General features: G+C 37.3%; 1 protein-coding gene across 4 annotated transcripts in view; it reads right to left on the bottom strand.

Annotated features, from left to right (window-relative positions):
* The window catches only part of ADK (adenosine kinase), a 233,514-nt gene that overhangs the window by 121,053 nt on the left and 89,742 nt on the right, over positions 1-22,719 (bottom strand). For all 4 annotated transcript variants that reach the window (XM_071748240.1, XM_071748243.1, XM_071748239.1 and 1 more), the window contains 2 exons: positions 6,791-6,963; positions 3,055-3,163 (listed from right to left, as the gene is read on the bottom strand). In XM_071748240.1, coding sequence (XP_071604341.1) covers positions 3,055-3,163; positions 6,791-6,963 — 282 coding nt within the window. The remainder of the gene's footprint in view (positions 1-3,054; positions 3,164-6,790; positions 6,964-22,719) is intronic.

Here is a 22,719-nt window from a genome sequence, read left to right as displayed (position 1 = left end):
AAAAGGTTAAAATGTTTGTGTGCAATGTCAAAGATACCGAGTACCACCACCTCCCACAGATTCCAACTGGACCAAAGACATTAATTAAAAAAACAAAACCAAAAACCAAGCAGTGAAAACATCCACAATGCAAAAAACCCCAAGAACCCTGTAAATGTAACAGAATTCTTGGAGAAACACCCACCTTCTCCCCAAGTCACAATTTAAGATTATTTTCATGTCAGGTTGTGTCTCATTCACGAGTTCAGAGTCAGAATGACAATGTTTGGTGTTATCATAACTCTCAACTTATTCTGAAATAAGGGAAACGTCTGAGGAAGAGACATTTTCTAGCCCCAGTAGGAGCCAAATAAAATCCCTCACAGTGAATTCTAATCAGACACCAGCAGCACAGCTAGCTGATCCACAGTGAAATGAATATGACAGACTGCAAGATATGATGTCAGTGGTAAAAATTACTGCAAGTATATGAATTATATCTGGAGAAGGGAAAGAAATTGCATAGAGTTTGACAGTATGTGTAATCTATTTTAGCTGATACAAAGTAAAGTAATTTGAAAGGATTAAAAGACATCTTTTAAAGTTTACCATCTCTGAGAAGGCTGGGGCAGCCTCTGTATTTTGCTTCTATCTGTGATTTACAGGGTCCTATTCTCTGCCAGTCTTTCTGCAATTTGTCTGCTGAATCTGATTACCAGATGGCTAAAATAAATGTATTGTGTTCATTCAGGGTAACAGAAGTTGTCTTTAAAGGTTCTGTCAGGGCTTCACTATCTTTTCCTTTGTACCTGCTCCTCCCTCTGAGAATTGATTAAATTTCAGAGCTAAGTTTCATCTGAGGGCTGCTCTGCTGAACCCTGCATTGAAAAGCATGTTATCTAATCTAGGGAGCACATACAGATGACCACAGGATATCACAGATGTGTCCTGAAGCAACAACTGTCCTACTCTGCCAAGAAAATTGATTGCTTGACAATCTCAGGACATGGATTTCCAGAATAAGTCTCTGTTACTAAAATACATTCTAATGCAATCCAAAAAACCAGGTGGCAGTTGTATAGGCAGAAGGAAAAGCAACATATGCACAGTGTAAACCCAAGGAAGGTAAAGGTAACAAGGCTGAAGTGAAGACAGCAGTAGACAAAATACCTCAGGAGTGGTAATTTTTCATTATATAGTTTTGTCTGCTCTCATAAACTGCTACAAACCTACAAGTTAAAAATCTAAATGAAAGAAAAGGGCTTGGATGCAGTGTAGCATGAGAGATTGTGTATGGTTATACACACTGGCTCCTCAAGTGACACATGCACTCTGTAATCTGAAACAACACTCTCCTTGTGCTTTTGCTTCAGGTGTGAACCAAGTTCTTTACACAACACACGTGCAATTGGATGTTGCCCTAATCTGAATTCCATTTTGCAAATATCCGAGGCAATTTAGATCTAATACAATTTATTAGCACTTCAGTTACTCATTTATCTATTAACATATGCACATCTTGGGGTTTATTTTAAGTTTAGTAGAATTAATTGTCTCATTCGAAGCCTGGATATTGTAGAACTACCATTTGAAGGACAGCTTTTAGTATATATGAAAATCAATGTACTGAATCACCAAGTAAAAATTTAAGTGATCAAACTGAAGGAACACAAGTGTGGCTTCAGAGCTCAAGATGAAGGCTGTATCTTACATAACCCAAATCTGTTTTTCACCTCATGTAACTTTACCTACCTTTCCTGAAGCATCTCCACTATGTTTAGTTTTTCTAAATCACCTATTGGAAGCTTAAATGGTAATTATATATAAACATCATAAAACAAAAATATTGCAGTATAGCTTTTGGTGACGTCTGTCATTCTTTATGTAAACAATACTCGTAGCCCTTCAATATTTTTTTTAGCAAACAGCATTAATTCCTAAGCGTGGCATTTGGAACAGACTGAGATACAATTCTTGGGGAATAAAAGCTCAGAACACTTGAACAACAGAAATAAGAAATGAGTATCCAATACACCCAGGTATTCTTTTAACCATAGCACTAACATATGGCCATAGCAGCGGGATGGATTTTCTTTGTATACTGAGAAGGTTCTAAGTTTTTTTTGGCAGTTACAAAAGGGCAGCCTTAGCCATAAACAAGATCAATAACAAGCATGTAAAGCCTACAGCAGTGCACACCACCAAGCTGCAGGAGACATTAACACAAGCTAAAAGAAATAACTGTATTTTCAATGAACTTGTTCCTCCTGGATAATCAATTTTTTACACTTCTTACCAGCTGTTCCCACATAACTCAGGTAGTGGAATGGAAGCAGCTGTCATACAGAATCCAGATATTACATGCATGTTATGAGGTTTTAATCTGCCATAGATCTTTTAGGTTTGCTAATTGTGATCAGTCAGATCAACTTGAGAGCAAAAGGAAAAGAAATTCACTACTTCTGTTTAGGCAAGATGTAATCTGCACTCATCTGCCTTGATTCATTCTGGATGGTAAAAGAAGTCTGCTAATTGTGAAGCTACTAATGCCCCATCCTCAAAACCCCTTTATTCCCAAAATAAGATTTCATCATTAAAATCATTTTGCCCCACCTTCCACATTCAAGAGATTTGTCACAATCATTGTTTCTGAAATATTGAGTTATAAGGTGCTGTAGTAATTACTATGGAATAAATAGCAATTAAGATTGTTCACACAAATAAGCTCAAACTGTTTGCAGTGAATAATTATGCTAATAGTGTTTTTCTACATAATTTGTGCATCCTTCACAACAATTTACTAGAAAATGTGAAATGTAAATTTGATGCACTACTACAAAAGCTCCAAAAATGTTTAGTTCTTTATGACACTTTTCCCCCACTAAATGAAGAAAGCACACAACTAAAACACACTCCTGTATTTAAATTCAAAGAAATCAAACTTGGCTGAAATTGAAGTAGTCATTTTCTTTTGTCATATCCCTATGAAATCATCTGAAACCCTATGCAACAGACACGTTCATTGCTTAAATGTTGCAACACAAATTTTGGCAATTTGAAAGAAGCTGCACTTACTGCTATATAGTAAACTTTGGCCTTTTCCACCAGCTTCCAGTTCTTCTCCAAATCAAGATGCTTTTCCTTCTTATAGCAATTAGCAGCAGCGAGGTTAGCTACAAGAGACCTGAAAGTAATTAAAAAGCAGGCATTAGATCCTCTTTAACTAACATTTACTACTGTAAATTTCTCACAGAGAACAAAATTTCTCAAAGATAATCAAAGATCCTAAGGAACACGAAAGCAATTACCAAAGAGCACAATAAAAGGCATATACTTTATATCTGACCGTTTCATAATAGCTGAACAATAAAAATTGAAATTTAAATCATCTATTAAGTGATGTATTTTAAATCCAACTACATTGTTTATGTAACCTATCTGTTAGACTCTTCACATGCCTTCATTTGCTTAGAATCAACCTTTGTGGAATTTTTTATCAACTCCCTCTCTCTGGCAGAGCATGTGCAGATTACCTACTGCCTAGGGAAGTAGCTAATCTAAATTATTTTCTCAAAATTACTTTCAATCACTAGAACCAAAAAGTTGATGTATGTGTATACCCTGCCTCTTTAATTTTCCAATGAATACTTATATTATTCTAAAACAGGTTGGTGTGTGGGTTTTCCCCCCCTCTTAGGTTCATATTTTCCTCCAGCAAACGAAAAAGGATCACATTGCTACTTTTAGATGGTGATCTGTTAAAAAAAAACCCCACTATTTTATTCCACCTCAAAAGAGCATCTTTGATTATCTCCATGTCTTTTTATCCTACTCAATAAAAAACAAAATCTCAAAAGAATCTCTTATGAAGACAGCAAGCAAGTCTTTGCAAACTTCCTCAACACTCATCTCTGACAATCCTTTCTAGTTAAATAGATCTGGTGTTTAAAAATTCAAACAAAAATTCAGACTTTTTTTGAATGTATCAAAATACAGAGCATATGTCTGTGTCATTTCATCCCAGGGATATTCTTGGGGCTTATATCTTTGAATACAAACCTTAAGCAATATGAACTCATTTAGAAAAGTAAAAGCATGAATGTATTTATAAACAAATAGACCAAGATACAAGTAATAGAGCAAGAAGTTCCATTCTTGATGAATAATATAATTTCAATGAGAAGAAATCCATCAGAGAACCAAGACAGACATGTGCATAACTGTGGTAATTTTCTATAAACCAAAGTTAAGAAGCGAATGAAATCTTTCAATTTTGGCAAACCCTAAATATCCATAAAGGATGTAGCCAGAAAAATTGTGTCTCTGTATGTTGCTAAGTGAAAAGCAATTATGTTCCAGAAAACTAAGCAAAGCCTGTATGTTTCCTTTCACTTACCACATGCCACTGAAACTGTAAACCTAGCTCTCTGTGGCTACATCCAACTGGAGAGATGCTCTGCGTGTGATGTGTAATAAAAGACTGTTACAATGGAGACAAAGCACCAGGCTTTTCCAAATTAAAACTCAAAGTCTAACAGCAGTGAGTTCAACATGTGGGACACAGAGAAGGTAGATGTTTTTTCAAGGAAATACAATAATTGGAGACAGCCAGAGTGCTTCAAATCCAACAGCTTACTGGAGACTCTGCATGTGGGGATTTCTGAGCAGAAGGCACAAATCAATGTCACAGATAGTGATGGAGTGTAGGTACCACTTTAATCATGTGTTAGGATTTTCTTGAAAAGCCCTGAGAAAACAAAGTGTATGAGTATTGCTAAGCTAGAGACTTCACAATGGTAATCACAAATTAGCTCAGGTCCTTTCCTGCAAAATGTTAGACAGACTTAGCAGAAACAAGAAACATCAGGGCATCTGGAACTAAAATACACACAGCCAGGAAAACCAGGAATGCTATTAGCCAGCTCCTCCAAGTGCAACAAGAATGCTGAATTACCTGATGAAGGAAATTAGCACATACTGCAATTAATCAACAGTTATCAAACTGGGCCAGGTTGAAGTGATTCTTACAAATATAGAAAATGCTGAATACCAAGAAACAAGATTAAAGATTGAGAATAAACTTGTTCTCACTAGGAGGGGTTGCACAATAAAGCCTTTTGAAACCATTTTTTTTCTGTCTCCTTTTCAGAGGAGGGAAATCAGTCTCTTGCACTTCCTGAACACTCTTTAGTATTTGAGTAAACATTTGATATCAAGAGAGAAATGATTTATGTTTGCAAGACAGAAATATGGATTGATAAGTTAAAGTAGTACTTGCAGATATTTTTATGAATAAATTTACCTACACTTAAATTCCATTGAGATGCATGGCAAGATGCACAGATTTTTCCTGAATTCATTAAGTATGACTATTGACAGACTTGACTTCAGTTTCCCATCACATCATTTAGGAAATGGTGATTGCTACAGGATGCATACACAGATACTATGTGACTGAAGAGCAGAAACATCTTTATTGCTTGTCTTCTCCTGGAAAAAGAGTATGGGGCTTGGAGATGAAGGAGGAAGTCTGCAGACATAATTAATGTCAAAACTCCAGATGAAGATGAATGAACTTCCTCTACTGAGCATGTACAATCATTCCTGAGTTTGGTGTGAATTTTTATTATGGGACTCCTGGTTTACCTTCATAAATGCTACTAACTCCTAATACTGCTTCAAAAGGGAAAGAGCAGTTCCTCAGAATCAATAGCACTGAAAGCCTCAGAAGGAAACCAGGGAGGATAATGACAGATTTTACTGGTAGTCCCAGCCAAAAAGAAAATATTCCTCAGAGTAACCAATACACTTTTCACTGTTGTTTCAATATCTGGTATCACAAAGTGTAGATGTTGGCAGAAATCAGGGAGGGCAGTTCTGTGCTGATAATATCTCAAGATTAAGGCAAGCCTGACATGCTGAGTTTGAATTGTTTAAAAAATCATCAGGAGATGATCAGCAAACCAGTAGTATGCAAGTTCAGGTGTTGTGTGTGAAGGAAGAAGAAAACAAAAGACCATGCTCAAAATAAATGCTTATCAACTCCATTATTTCTTTCTGAAATTCTTAGTTTTACTCTTTTGATTACATTTTTAATTTATTACTCTGTAAACAAGTTCTTAGTCATGGAATGCTCTGAAACTATACAGAGTACCACAAGGGTCATTGTTCACAGTCTACAAATGGAAGAACCATAGAACAGAGTTGTGGAGAAGTGATTTTTTAAAATAGCAAAGATCATCTAAAAAACCAGCAGCAATTGAAAACATGAAAGAAAATTCAGAAGGAATTGTTAAAGATGCAGACCTAGAGAATTACACTTATTAGATGAACTTAACAATTGCAACATAAATAATTACTTTTCTTCCTCTTGAATAAAATCCAGTTAACCCTTTCCATCAGGCTATATGCTGACACCTACCCTCTTTAAACACATTATCACCTGAAGTATAATCTTTTGGCCAGTCAAGCACATGCCTTACATGCCAATCTGCCTTCACACAGGTGGCAGAAGCATAGCTGTTAATGAGCTTTTCTCTCCCACATATTTTCTGGAAGCTAGAAAGTTCAGGAAGCAGTAGTATATCATGACCCCACACTTTTAATGCCCTAACAACTGCTTTTCTCTAAAATTATATTAACGCCCAGCCCCAGCTATGAGCCAGGTAGTCCTGTGTTGTCTCAAACCAGTACTAATACTTCTTTTAATCATGCAAATAACCATTTTCAAGGCCAAATATTCCAAACAATTTAGGTTCTACACATGATGCCAATTGCATTTGTAACTTAGGGAAACCTCTGAGGCACTGACCTGTTATCACTAGTGATGCAGGCAGCACAGGTTCCTGTTGGCTCTTCACTCTGCTCATAGTAATGGGCATCCACATGAGCTTCCTCAGCCTTCTTCTTCAAGATCTCTCCAAACTTATCTTTGCCAATGCACCCAAAGAAAGTTGCAGCTTTGTAAGGGCTCTGAATCATCCACTGCAGATTAACAGGGGAAGAAAATAACAAGAAACAAAGTTAGCATGCTGGGTGTATTATTTTTTGCCATTTTTTCTCCTCTTCACTTGCCATATTTAATTCTGTGCCTACAGAGCACTGTGACATACAGAACACTTCTGTGCCTGAAGTAAAAAACATCTGGTACATCAAGGGAGGGAAGGTCAGCAGAGAATAAACAGGTTACTGTTAATGATCACACTGAGTATTTAATACCTAATGTAAACCTTAAACACATGTAGTTCAATATCAAATAAAGTAGATTAGTATATTTTTACAAGGTATTTCAAAAGAAGTTCCCTGGCTCAAAGGAGATTCCCCTACATTTGCATGTAATCAAGCAATGCATGGTGTCTGTAAAGAAGATTTGTAGAAAAGAAAAAAGAAATAACAAAAAAGCCCCACAAAACCCAGAGATAGTGCATAAGGAAAATAGTCTGAGAAAGCTTAGAAGAAACATCATGCAACGTTCACAATATATATAAAAACTAAATGGCACTGAAAATAACCATTTGTGTCTACCATTTAATTATATGCCAAAAAGGAAATGCTCCCCATTTATATTGTTAAACCATGCATGAAAATATCCATCTCCAACTCTACTAAGAGCAGTCCTGTCACTTGAATTGTAAAGAGTGTAGCTGCACAGTGCTGCTAAGGTGCCAACAGCTTATTTTGTAAAGCTCCTTTTTTATTAATACAAAATATGTATCACTCACCAGCAAAGGCAGCTCCATTTTGTACCAAGTTAGAAAATAGCATTTAGCAGAAATGCAGAAATCAAGAGTGAACTAAAAAAAGTAAATGTGAAGAAACAATCATAGGCCCTACTCTGCTGGTGGTGAGTCAGCCAATTGAAGTCATTATAATTCACTCTAATTACAGTCAGAAAGCTTATCCACTCAATCTATAGTATGAATTAAAGGCTACATCAATTTACTGCTCTACTAAAACCCTACTTATAATTGTTTCCTAATCAAGATTTAAATAAACGATAATGTCTCCATTACAAAGCAGCACTAGTGGTAGCTGTGGGTTGCAGAAAGGTCAAGTAACTGAGTTGCAAACACATGCTTAGTCACATCTCTATTACTTCCAGTTCCAGAGGACAAAAAAGAAAAAAGAAATGAAATAAAATACCTTGAGTCATGGAAAAGTCTCCATTAATAAGGCAAAGGTGGACAAAAGTTGCAAGGCCTCTTTGCTGCAGCAATTTAAAGCATAAGAAGTCTAAGGACACAAAGAATTGTGCTGTCAGGTGGCAGCAGCATTCAATCTTTTTTTTCAGGCCTTGTGTTGCATGTCCCGTGCCTCACTCACACCAAGAATTAATAGAGATCTCCAGGAACAGCATTTATCAAAGCATCAAGCCCCAACAATTCTTCAAATAACCCAAGATTTCCAAGTGTAACTTAGGCTTAAAACACTTTTTCAAATGACAGAACTTTTCTGTCCTTTTATATGAAGTCTACAAGATCTGGAGCAGCAGTGAAGTCACATTTCACACACCTCTCTGAAGAAAGATTTTTTCTGTTCAAGTATCAGAGATTTGGCTATTGGCAGCAGCTCAGTTTGAATTCACATGTGGTACATTCCACACAGAACTGTCACAATCCTTACTTTAAATGTACCTGAAGTTATTCTTGAGAATCTGAAGTCATGGTCTAGGATTTCTTGGGATGAACCTCTGCATGTTGTGCAGCCCACTTCTCCCATAAGCAGTGTTTCTACTCATACCCATGAATAATTGAAACACAGGTGTTACATGACAGGGGAATTTTCCCTCTACAGGGATATTCTTTTCATTTGAACATCATCTAAGTTAAACAACACTGAGGAAGATGGAGTAGTAGTTTAGCAGTGCTTCTGAAGAATCCTCTCATCACAAATCTACAGTTACAAATACTCCTAACTTCATGGAACTACCTCCACATATTCCCAAAATAATAATAGTGAGGTGTTGCTAGTTGCAGAATTCCTCCAAACTGTTCCTCCTTTCCTCAGCTAAAAGGCTACATATTAAAAAGTAAAGGCAGATACCAGGCATCATATTTAAACCTGATGAAACTGAACTGAAGAAATACCTCTGTGCAGTTGTACCTACAGGAATTAGTCACAGCTGGCATTTTTTGCAGGGGTGTGAGAAAGCAAGAGACAAAATAACATCTTCAAGGTAGACTCTGGAGCACTTTTCAAAACTATACCCTGGATCCAAGTTCAATTTTTAATAACCTGACATGAAAAAACCAACCCAAAACGTGCTTTCATGGACTAATTGTTAGTGCTTTTATTACAATATTTTGGCTAAAACCCTCTAAATGGGAATAGAGGTCAGTCATCACCAGACATTTATCACTGGGAAACAGTCCTGTAGCATTATATCCAGTATCAAACGAAGGCCAGTAGCAAAGTGCACACATTAATGCCAGGTATATGGTTATAACAACTGTAAATTCACTTTATAGATTTATGTGGAACACAAGATTTAATTGAAGGAAAAAGAGTCCAGACAGAAAGAGAAAATGACCCATCTCAGCAGGCACTAGCATAATGAGTTCATTATCTAGGGTCTGGCTAGGCAGTGAGGCAGCTATTAACTAAGTGTAGTGACAGGCTGGTCAGGAGAGGTTGGCACCTGGCCACACCATGAATCCTCCCCATCACCCAAGGGGATTTGAGGCTGTTAGTGGCTCAAAGACACAAGTGTCAGAAGTGGGAACTTATCATGAAGGAACAAGACAGCCTCAGGAGTGGGATACCACAAAGGAAACTCAAAAACCCAAAGTGGTTTATGAAATCTAATGTGATTCTTCATCCTCAAGTTTTCTTCTGTCAAGGCAGCTTGGACACCAGGTACACACCACAAGGACAGGCCCTGACCTTTTCAGCTAGGATAAGCATCCCTGACAGAGAAAGCAGCACAGGAAATCCAACACCTTTCAGGTGTTCTCACTTAAACAGTTTGCATTTCCCTTACATTTTGGGTGCATGCACCCTGGCAAACTAAAAGCAAACACCATCTTCTTTTTAAATGTATTTCTTGCCTTTAGAGTAAATTTGTCTTAAAATTAGGCTGATTTCCAAACAAGCCTCATCTAATACCAGAGTGTCCCATGCCTACAGGCACATTGTCCCTCCTGATCAAACAGTGAAGCCAGCACTTCCAAAAGAGGGCAGTCCCCTTGCCCCTCAAGGACACACTGACAGGTGACAGAATGCTTCTCTCCTTGTTCTCCTGAGGCTAACCTGGGCTCACAGCAGGAGGAGGATCTGCTCAAGTGTTTTTTCATCATCAGTTAACAGGGTGAACTCTTTGCTATGCATTAGCTATCAGAGAAGTGCAAGAACCTCAGGGATGTGGTGCACCCATCTCCCACTTCTGTCTGATTAGAAAACAGCTTTGGAAACAACATTTCCTTGGAGTTACAGAAGCACTTCTTCCAGCACTAGAAGGGACTTGACTTCAAATGGCTCCTCAGTTCTGTCTTTTGAGAACAATCTTTGAGATGGCAAAGCTGCCTGAATGTGCCCTTACACTCAAAATAATAATAAAAAATTTAAAAGAATGCCCTTTCACACTAGGTGAAAGAAAACCCCATAGTCTTAAGTATTATAGAAAGAATGGGACAGAAGAGAGTTCTCCAATTTGCACTTCCCAAGGTTATGGTGTTTAGCTCAAGAATGCCATGCTTCTGCCCCAGGGCCAGAGTCCAGGATCCTGCATTTGATCTGTATTCCAAGCTCTTCTTTGCTCTTCCTGCCAAGTTCACTGTAGAGCAGGTCCTCAACTCAAAAGGCAAAAAGCAACAAACCCAAATAGCTGATCTAACTTCCCTCACTATCTCCAGTTGCAAAATATGTCCCCTCTAAAAGGAGAGTTTGCACTGCTGGGTCTCAGTACAGAGTCCTGCCAGACTTTGAGACACATCAGACTGATGAAGCTGAAGACAGCTTTAGAGCCTTCTGACTAAATTAAAGATATTCCAGCAATTATTTCATTTTACTCCAACTCTGTGCTTTGCTCTAAGTGCCACTATTAACTGGACAACATCAATAACCAGGACAAGGAGGCTGATGAAGATAATCCCTATCAGGCCCACATTGTTCTCCATCTCAACTCCTCAGCTCCTAGGTTATTTTGAAAAGCTTCAGCCAGTAGTGCACTTCCACATCTGTCACTCGTTTTAAACTAACAATGCCAAAGAACAGGAAACTTTGCTTAGACTGACATACCTTCTGCACACAGGAGTTTCCAGCTGTAGGCTTCAATCCTAAATGCCTAGGAACTGACAACACAACAGGAAGCATTATGCCCCTTCACACTGAAGGATCTTCAAAACTCATTAACACTGAATACAGACATCTGAAGTGCATCTGAAGTGTGTTATTTGAAGCTGGACTCTTCTCTGCATGATCTGTCAAATCTCATCTTATTTTAAATTGCAACTCACAGAGGAGAAGACTCCAAAGACCCAAAATTAGCTAAGACTTAACATGCTTGCTAAAATCTAAACTAAACAATGCTAACAACTACTTACCAAGCACTCCTTTTAGGAAATCAGAACAGAAATGGCTTCTTTTTACACGGGACTATTCAGAATATCCCTTATTTTTATTTTCTGATTTTTAGAATGAGCCCATACTCTTCTCAGAAGGTTTCACCATTTTTTGTATCCCTAGGACATGTCTCATCATCAGTAATATACAGAGTTTACTGAAAAGCTCTTGTGAATGTGCTTAGGAATATTTTAGATTCTAAAAGAAAACACAGCACACGTCATCTTAGAAAACCAGGTAAAAAGAGAAAAAGTAGAATAAAACCCCAAATCATTATATATATATACACATATGTTAAAAACACAAAGTCTTGATGATATTCAAAACAGTACTGAAAACAGACATTAGTGTCACTGTTCCAAGCAAGCACACTTCTGGCTTGTGATTGATGTGAAACACCTCAAGCACAACTGGAATGCAGGATTTTTTTAACTACACATCAAATAACTTAAAATCTCTATGAGGATGTGTTACCCCCAGCTGGCAGCTACACCACACCCAGTCACTCTCTCACTGGTGGACAAGGGAGAGAACTGGAAGTGCAACAGTGAGAAGAAACAACCACAGGCACGGGTCAAGATAAAATGATGCAAATTCATTCACCACCTCCCACCAGCAGACTGGTGCCCAGGCAGCCTCCAAGCCATGGCCACCTTGGGGAAACTCTCCCTCCCTCCCTGCTCCCAACAGCTTTAATGCTGAGCAGATGCCATATGGCCTGGACTCTCTCTTTGGTCAGTTGGGGTCAGCTGTCCTGGCTGTGGCTCTTCCCAACCTCTTTCCCAGGACTCTGGGGCAGCAGAGTGAAAGAAAAGAGAAGGCCTTGATGCTGTGGAAGCACTACTCAGCAACTACTGAAACACTTCTGTGTTAAACAGCACTGGTGGTGGTGTTCTGCTGACAAATCTAAAACATAGCACCACACACAGGCTGCTATGAAAAAAATTAACTCTGTTCCAAGCTGGCCCTGTACTTCAGAGTCACTGTTATGAGAATATAGCATCAAGACCCTGGAAAACAGATGACATAAAACAGTTCTGTCCATACACCTTTGCCATTTTTTAAAAAAATCTTTTCCCCCCCTCGTTGATCAACATTTAAAGATTGCAACAGCTATTGTCACATAATGGCCATATAAGAAAAAAATGGAAAAGGGGAAAAGGAAAAAATAAACTTATCTTCACAAAAGCAGGCTTGCAAAAAGGAGCCCTATGTCCTGTACAGTAATTCTTCCCCCATTAGCTGAAGCTGCCAAATCATGAATGAGGAAATGATATTGTTAAAATGTATGACAACACCCTCAAGCAACTTCCAACTTAAATGAGATAAAAGTGCTAATATTTTTTTAAAGGAAAATACTAGCTAAAGCCTTGCACCAAGACCAATATGTAAGCCTTATCAGGATTTGGTTCACTGTGTACTATTCAAATCTCTGGACAGGAAGGCCCATTAATTCCAGTGTGGTGCCACAAGTTGTGTTTTGCTGTAGCTTTCCAAATGAAGATGTCTATCAGCACGTCACTCATTCAGGAGCAGCACTTGGTTCACACCTACATTGAAAAACACAAAGCTAACAAACTGCCTCTTAACAAAACCCATTATCCAAATCACTGTTTTCAGTGCCACTCTTCTCTGTATTCCATTTCCTATTCCTCCTCTCTTGCTCTTCATCTGCTTGTCCACAGTTTTATTCTCCAGTTTGTAAGCTGCTTGCTGTACAAGGAAATACAGGTGTGTTTTCTGTCATTAAACAGAAAGTAGTAGTAACAAGCTATATACAAGGTCAGGTTTGAGAGTACCTTTGTCAGTAAAAGCATCCAGCAACTTCCTTGCATGTGAAAACTGCTAAACTGGCAAATAAGTAGGGTATAAAAGTCTTGTTACTCCGTGGCTAAAAGCTGTCATGTTAAGCTGTTAATGGAAGCAACATGAAAATAGAGCAGCATACTTGGGGGCAGTAAGACAGCCCCATTGGCAACTGTACACTACTGTTAATCATGCCTCAGCCTACTCTGTCTGTAAGGAATTAGCACTCACTTCAGAGATACTGGGAAGACTGATAAGCATTTTAAAAATGCCTTCAAAGTTCTCCACTGTAAAACACTCTGTATGTATTTACCTATCGGTGAAGCTGAAGCTGTTGGAAAGTGACATTTGAGGATATTTCGGGGATGGTTTTTTCATCTCTATAACCTTAAAACCAATCTCTGTGTTCTATATGCATGTTTGTCACTCTGGCTCCCCTGCCAGGTGACGTGCAGTCTGAATGAACACACCCACACCCAGGATGACAGCAAAAAATCCACAAGTCGGGACGTCTTTCCTTGTCTGGCAGCACAGAATTCATCAAGCCCAAACTGTAAACAGCTGCCTATCAGCTTCTATCAGCAAGAGTATCAAAACCAGATGGCAAAGGTCAAGTCAAAGTTTATTGACAATGATGAACTTTGACAGCCTCTATTAAATTACCTCTTCCTTTAAGGTGTGTGTGATCAAAGCAGCAGAGAGATTTTCACTCAGTCACATAACAAGCTATTTGTTGAGATTGAAACATCTGGTCAATATCTTCTAACACTGCAATTTCATGCACAGTTAGCAACAGGGTACATTTCTTCTCTTCTTCTTACAGGGTCCATAAGGGTGGCACATATGGCTGATCATTTCATTCAAAAAGGTTTCAATTCCAGGCATTATATACTATTGTCTCTATGCTTTAGAGTATTTTAAGTCTACCAACCATCCTTTTCCATCATCACTGCTGTCTGCTCTACTCTTAGCTATAAAAGCCCACAAATATGACAGAGCACTTAAAGCTTAACAGCTTTAGACTACTGGAGTTAGAAAGCAGTTAAGGCACAGGAGTTTTGAAACTGGCAGGTCTTCATCTATCTGTTGTCAAGAATTCCCAGTGCATTAAACTGTTTACCAAAGCTCTAGTAACACAGAATACATTTTTTTGTTGGGAGAGCAAACACTGCATTTATAAGGCACTCCCAAGCATATAGAAATCACTTTTTTGCTAATTTATATATTATTGTACATTTTACAAACATACAACATATATTGTATTTCAAGTGAACATGTGAAAATGATAAGAACTTGATGAACCATAACCCTTTTTCTCAATTTAAGCCAGCAAGGCAACACAAAATTTTATCCCAAGTGCTGAGAAATGTTTGCCTTTAAAATTATGCATCTGAGTTGACACAGCCACACGTAGAGGCTCATCTGAAGTGTAATTCCTTCTCCCATTTCTAAATCTCAGTCTTTTGGGTCAACAGTGAAAAGAGTGCCAGTTGCAAACACACCCACAGAAAGTATATTTCAAAGAATAATTTTCAGCTACTACTGAATAACCTCTACTTTAATTTGGTTAATGGTTGATTTCCACATCTTATTCCTACACCCTGGCTGACTCCAAGTAGTAACTGAACCCTTAAAGTTTATGTAGCAGTTGTAGGAAGGCACAGACTCAAACTCCTCAGTAGAATTATGCATCATGCCCAGGTGCTGCACAAAAGGGAAAGAGGAGGTGTGGGCAGGCAAGGGGGGTGGGAAAATCTACAAAATGCTTCAACAGAGACATTCCTCAAAGATGGCACTGGAGATGCCTGGACTTTTCCAGAGAGTGCATTGGCTTCCAGTCTCATGGCATTTATTCAGTAGCACCACATAGTTCTGAAGGGACATTACACATAACATAGATTTGAAAACAAACAAATACAACAAAACAATCTGATATGTCCACTAGAAACTGATGGGCTTCACATAAATTCCAAGCTATGGCTTACAGGTATCAGAACAAGTTTACAGGTTGTAAGCATGAGGCTAAATAAGAGGCTGTCACCCCATGCCACAAAGGCAGACAAGGAAGTCAGGAAGCAAGGAATGAGCTGTCACTTAGCACTACCAGCACTACCAGTAGAAATCAGTAGTTAGCCAGAGTCTAACTGGCTTTTGATAGAAGTGCAAAAGTGGGAATGTTCCAGGAGTGCAAAACAAGTTCAGAAGCAACAGGGTTAGCACAATTAAATTGCAATCTTTTTCCAAAATACCCACAAGAACCCAACCCAGTCACAAAAGGCACAGATTAAGCCCAAGCTTGACTGGGTCTGTACAGCAAAGTTTACAGTAGTGTGGTGGAGCATTCCATCTAAGCTGATTTAAAAGTTTATTTCTTCCAAAATTACTAACAAGTTACTACAGCTTATAATTACTTTTAAACCGATATACTCCTACTTTCACAGTAATTTTGATATTTGATTGAAATTATTTTTAACATTTTTTTTGCTATGGACAGCATGTCTGACAGAGGTCACATATTATGTGGAGTTGAGAGCAGTGCCTGGCACTATCAGAGTTTCTTGGCACATAGCTCAAAAGCTCCAGTAAGTTCACACAATTTTCACAGAACAGATAATTTATTAACCAACTCCTATGTATTTCTCAAGTACAACTGCAAGTTTTTCTTATATTTCTTTTTTTCCTGAATTCAATCCTGACTAAAGCACTCAGCACTTGACTCCCATGATCAGCTCAGCCTCAGCACTAAGTCCCAGACTTAATTTGTTAGGACTGGAGGGCAAGGGAAATCTTACATTTACAAGAATTCTGGGTTTGATTAAAAGAAGTGTCAACTCTTTTACTGCTGGCTTCAAAAACCACAGGATTGGACTCAATAAAGTTTATCTTTTGTACAACAGGAAACATTTTTTTTCAAACTCTAAAATCAATATTAAGTGAAAGAAGAACTCCATAATGGAAACACGAAGGAGTAGGTGCTTTACTGACAACTGCACAGTCCTGATCCAGTTAATATTGTTTGAGTGAGGTGTATCTTGAAGTTAATTATTTCTATTTCTAGTTTCCTCTGAGAAGCTGGAAAGCCCAGACCTGACTGTAATCTCAATTAATCCCTTTTTACATTGACATAAATTTATTCACTTCTGCAAAATTGTGCATGATTTATGGTGATGTAAATGAAATCAAATCCACACCTAGTATGACCCGGTATATATTAACTTTTAATTTGGTAATTTATCTCTTTTTATTATTATTTTTTAATTTTTACCTAAAAGACTACCTACAAGTATGTCTGTAGAGCTTCATTATTTCAATGTTTTAAAATACTACTCAGTAACATCATCTACAATGGATGTATTGATCAATACTAAGCTATTATAGTTAAAATAAGATCCATGTCAAGGATTGACATTCAGTGCAGGAGACACTCCAGGAGCACCACTTGAAGAGTTTAAAGTAAAATATGGTAACATCCCACCTGTATTAAAGCATGTGCAACAGTGAAATGCCAGATTCTGAAAACCAACAACTTATAAAACACAGTATGGAATACTGTCATTCCTTTTTACCCCCATGGACATGGCAAACAAACAATAAGTTATAACTGGAATTCCTGAGGGGTAACAAAATCACATGAAGCTAAATGAAAAATGTTGCGGTCAGAATGTGCTGTTAAATGACACAGAAATCTTCAGCTGAGGGACTGACAATAGAAAAATTAATTGTAAATTAATTTTATAAAGTCTGATTTTTTTTTGCCTTCAAAACATCCAGATTTATCTGCTCTTCTATAACAAAACTGTCACAAAATAAGTCCATCTCAACCCAAATAATAGTCCAGTGACTTCTTAAAGAAACATTTTTGTGTGTGCTTTAAAGAAGAAGAAGATGTAAAACAGTCTGAGGATTAAAGAAATTCAGCAATCTCTGTTGTCTTCTGCTCAGGGGCATTTACTGCTTTCAGCAGCATCAGGCAAGCCAGCAACTCCAGATCTTGCTTGGACTTGTGGCAGGATATGCTAATTGTGAACCCTGAAGATCCAACATATTAGGCAGCATCTACTTTATCTGAAGCCCCAAACTGCATACTTGCTAATTAATTTCAAACTAAAATTATCATATTATTACTTTGGTATTTTGTATAATATTTGTTCTGTACAGCACAAAATCCGGGCATACTGGAAGTGCACAAATTGAAGTGTATTTAACTTAAGATCTAAGGAAAACTAAAAATCAAGTGGTTTTAAACTACAAATATATGGGCATATTTTCCTTCTCAGAGAGGTAAAAACTGCAACCTAATTTTATGGATTTTTTTCTGGAGTTTTTGGATATTGTTATTATTGTTAGCTGTTCTACTAATGTTAATTACATCATTACATGATTTCCCAGGGATAACAACTTGTAATTCCATCTACTTATTCTCCATAGAGGCAGAGGAACACAGTAGATTAGGAGGCTGTCAAGATGATAAAATGACATCGAATGCAAATTTGTATTTGTAATATAGCATGCAAGATTTGGAAATGCTACTTAAAACAGAAGCAGCAAACTAGCTTCAGGCACTGAATGTATGCTTCAGGCAGGGAACGTATGAAAAAATGCTAATGCATTAGAATATCTGAAGCAACAACAAAAAAGATTCTATCTAAACTTCATTAAGAGGAAAATCTGACAAGAAATGAACTGAAATATAAGGATAAGTATCAATATTAAACCACTTGCCAGTTGTAACTAGTGTAACACTATTTCTCTTGACAGACAAGCTAGCAAGTAATGATATCAAAGGTTAACTCATTAGTCCTTATTTTTAATTTTCCAGAACAAATTCCTAAGCCTTTCAGATACTTTTAACCTAAAAGCCAATTTTCTGCTCATACTTACATTGATGGAACCTGACTGATATCAGTGGGATTATACCACTACAGATTAGAAGAGAATTTTGTCCTATTATCTTAATTCTGCTAAGTTTTTAGTTGTTACACATGATACAGCCATTCAAGACTAAGTCCTGAGGGTAGAAATATGTCACTTTATCAGGGGGCTGGGTGGCCATTCATTAGGAACTGGGAAGCAATTTGAAACTGAAGAGACCAGATCAGTGGTAGGCACTCAGGAAAGCACTGCCTGTGCCTCTGATTTGAAAGCCAGCACCACCACTTTTTATGCCTAGGAAAATACCAACATATTTCTTTTTACCAGCTTAGGTACAAAAACAACTTCTGTAAAACCAAAGCGATTCAATATGAAGCAGAGCAAGCTGAAATTAAGTTAGAATGTCCATGTGTTAACAAAAAAATTGCTTCTGCAGATTATTTCAACAACGTTGAAAGCATTCATCCTTTTATTAACATGACATAACCCACACTTGAAAATGCTGTAGAGATTTGATATGTTATCCTATTTTTTTTATTATTTTTTTAAATTGAGGTTATTATAATCATGCTAGATGTCAAAAGGGTTGGCAGAAACAAGCCAGATTTTTCTTTATAAGCCAACTTCAATAAAGCTCTCATTTTACCTTGTTTAATTGCACAAATAAAATATGCTCCTTCTACTTCTCCCAGAATCAGTAATGAAATTCTGCTTGTCATGCTCCACATTCACCATAACCATACAGCAAGTATCCAAAAATTAACTGATCTTCTAATAGCTCTGCCTTGCCAAATCAATAGCTCCCTGCACAGAACAAAGTAAACCAGTACATCACTCAATTACTTCTTTTTCCTTTGAGTCTAATGATCACATTTCAGTAACCAACGAGCCAAACACAGCTCAATTAATTCCTTTACTGCATTAAGAAGTTATTATCTTGACATTCAGGCATAACTCCCATTAATGTTAGTGGCAGTTCTGTGTGTTTATCACAGTGACAATAATCTCTTTCAGCTACACAGTGCAGAGTCTGCAGACAAGTGTGAAGACCCTTTGATTATAGACTGAGCTTCACCACAGAAAAGCTGGAGGCTTCAGCAGCAAAACCATTTGGTCACAGCTGGAATTGCTCTAGATGGGGACAGTCACTCCAGCTCCTAGGAACTACTTCTACTTGTTTGTTTGAAACAACTTCACACTTCCATTTGAGGGTCACTCAGGAAAACACTGAAGTGGAGAAATTTCGTCCTAACTTTGCACGTGTTGAGAAAATGCAATTCCTAATTTCAGAGAGAACAGGAAGAAAAATAGTTGTATGTCAGGACTAAAGTTCAGGTGGGTGGACTGGCAGTTCTGAGGAACAAATCTTCAGGGTAATGTACAAACTGAGCAAGGTCTTGGGGAAGAGGCAGAAGTGGAGTTTGTGAAGGGAGGAAGCCAAAATGGGCTACAGTATGAAAAAATATACTGAGTAGATTAAGATGTTATAAAGTTCTATACACACTAAAATGATAAAATTCAGTAGTTTGACAATGGTTTAACTCAGTTAACATAAGCTTATCTGCAACTAACCCTTTTTCTTTTTCCTTTTCTTTTTTTCCCCTTTAAATCTACCACTTACGCTTCTTTTTGTGAATTTATTATTTCTTCCATCTAGAATACTGGGGAGAGTATAAAGAAGTTATATTGAGGGTGAAACCCTGTGGCTTTAGATTTCTTGAATTTAAGTTTCCAGCATAAATTAAAGCAAATACATTTTTCAATACTTCATAAATACTGTGATACCCCTGCTCCATTTTACAGCTACAGTTTGTCTAATCTACAAGTTATTTTTAACAGACTGAATAGACGACTGGATTGTTTCAGCTACAAAAGAAAAGTTTCTTTGAAAGACTGCCAAAAATACTTTTATAGCTGATATGTAGCTGACACATTAACCTGCTAAATGTTTGTGGAAGTACTAATGACTAAGCAGGGGATATCAAAGACAGTGAATAAAAGAACAAACAGCTGCCAGTACTTGGCATTCCACTCTGCTATCAGAGCTAATATGATTGGCAAAGGAAGTTACACCTACTTTATAATAATAATACTACATTTGGCAAAGGCTTCTAGATGGAAGCATTCCAGAACTCTGTTTTCCAAAAGGTGTTGCATGATTCATTAGAAATACCAGGAAAAAAAAATACTACTACTTTAACTGCAACACTGCAGAGAATTTTAAAAATGATGCATCTAGATCCAGAATCAGAATTCTTTTCACACTGATCCACACTTCCTAGCATAGCTCTGTGATGCATTTAAATATCTCTGAATGACCAATTGACTCAGTGCTGATCATTTTACTCAACAGCAGCTTCTTGGACACTATGATAGTACGAGTCCAATTTTAAATAATCCATTCTACATTAATGAGGATAGAAAAATATTTAAAATTTCATTTGTCTAGCCTCTGAAAAAGCAAAGAAATAATGATTTAAGAGCTACTTAGCTTTGAAAATCCCCCAAAAGATTCAGAGATGCAAAAAGCCAACAAAACTTGGAGTTTCTTAAGTTAGAACTTACTTAGTACACATGTCTAGCAGTTTCTAACTTATGTTCATTTTTCCCCAGTATGCTACATATCTTGAGATAAGGAGGTATATCTTTGCCTATACCCTCAACAGATTCCAAGACTGGTTCTAAACTGTTACAATAAAGTGATTCAAGTCCATCCTGAACCAAAAAAAACAAAATTTTACTTTAAATCCACTGAGGATACCAAAGAGATTAAATTATCAAGATATAACTGATTTAAGAGATTAGGATAAAGTAAGTAAAAATTATGTAAAATGACCACTCAAACAGGTAAACATATACACTAAAACCTGTTTGCTTAAAAATATTATTTCAAACAAACAAAGTTTTCCATTTTGAAAATATTTCTTTAAAAGTCTGAACATAGTACTTTAATAGTGTCACAAAGTTCACAAAAGAATGCTCTCTTAACTTTTTTTCTGCAGAATTTCTAGGAGAATGGGAGTTCAGAAACTGTCTTCATTGGTTTTATCTGACTTACAATATAAATAGAATCACAATATCATAAATATTTAAGTAAATGAATAAACAAACTAAAATTCCCAGGGCAAAATTTAATTTGTTTCATGTACTTAATTCTCAATACCTTCCTGTTAGGAAGCAAGAGTCTAGGGATCTGTTAGCCACAAAAGCACTATCATCCCTATGTGCTTAATTAGCTCTTGATTGGGACCAGACAGGAGAGTAATAATGAGCTACATATATTTATTCTACTTAAGTGTTTGCACCATGCTTGTTTAATAATGTAAAGATTGATTAAATGATACTTCATTTTCAAACATAAGGCACGAAAGGAAGCAGAAGACAGCTTTCCCTCTTTTTGAACACACCTAAAATAACACTTACACTTCATGCACCTCATTTTCTGCCTTTATTCCAACACTGCAGCACAGCATTAGAAGCATTTTGGGTTGGAAGACACCTAATTTCACGTGGCTGCATTCTAGAATAAAAGCCACATACACCTAACCCCAACAACCTTTTGTCTAGCACCCACCCCTCCCCCCAAATCAAAGTATTTCCTGGGATTTTTAATTTTTTTTTTTACTTAAAATTTGTTTTAAGTAAACCAGTAATGATTTTACACCACACACTACCAAGATTTTATCTCTGCACTTACAAAAGCTTTACAAGTGTTTCCTTCTAAAACAAATAAACAGCAACAAGGATAAAAATCCTGGTCCAGGTCAAAACCTCAAAAAATAGCAGAATTCTGCAAGGGGAACCAATCAATATCTCATTTAATTAAAACAGCTACAAATTTAGATAGTTGATGAAGCAAGGGCAAAGAAAGTATGCACAAAGGTTTTTCAACACAGCTACTGGAAACATGCTCAAGTAGCTCAAGTACCATTTTTTAGCAAAAATGTGTGTTTCAGACATGTCTGGCTTTTTGCCCACAGGTATTAACTGGTATCTCTAAGAGGTGTCAGGATAGAATAGCCTGACTAATGAAACACCACCTACTGCAAGTGTGAGGAGCAAGAAACAGCTCTTATATTTAAGAAAAAAGAAAACATGATGTAGATAACTGCAGATGTGCAATGTGACCTCAACATCATGCAAGATTACAGGCACTCTTCTTGAATAGCTGAAGGAAACATACAGAGAGAAAAGTGGGAAAAATGCCATGTGGACTTCCTAAGGGTAGATTATGTCAGACATATCTGACATTTTTCTTTGATATTTAATCTATCTGGACTTGATGGAAGTATTTGATTTAATGTTGTAGAGGAAACTATTAATGAAGCTGCAAAAATGAAAACTGGTAGCATACAAATCCCAAGGAAGCAATAGGCAGTGGTGCCTGGCAATGGTTGTGCTGCAACAGGGATCACCAGCCTTCAAGCAAGTTCATGCTGAAGCTCCTCCAGGATCAGCCCTAGGGTGAAGCTTACAAAACACTCAGAACAGACACCAGAGAAC

This window comes from Heliangelus exortis, chromosome 7 (genome assembly GCF_036169615.1).
Source record: "Heliangelus exortis chromosome 7, bHelExo1.hap1, whole genome shotgun sequence".
NCBI lineage: Eukaryota > Metazoa > Chordata > Aves > Apodiformes > Trochilidae > Heliangelus > Heliangelus exortis.
Note: the sequence above shows the minus strand (reverse complement) of the source record. Positions and strands in the feature narration are given on the sequence as shown.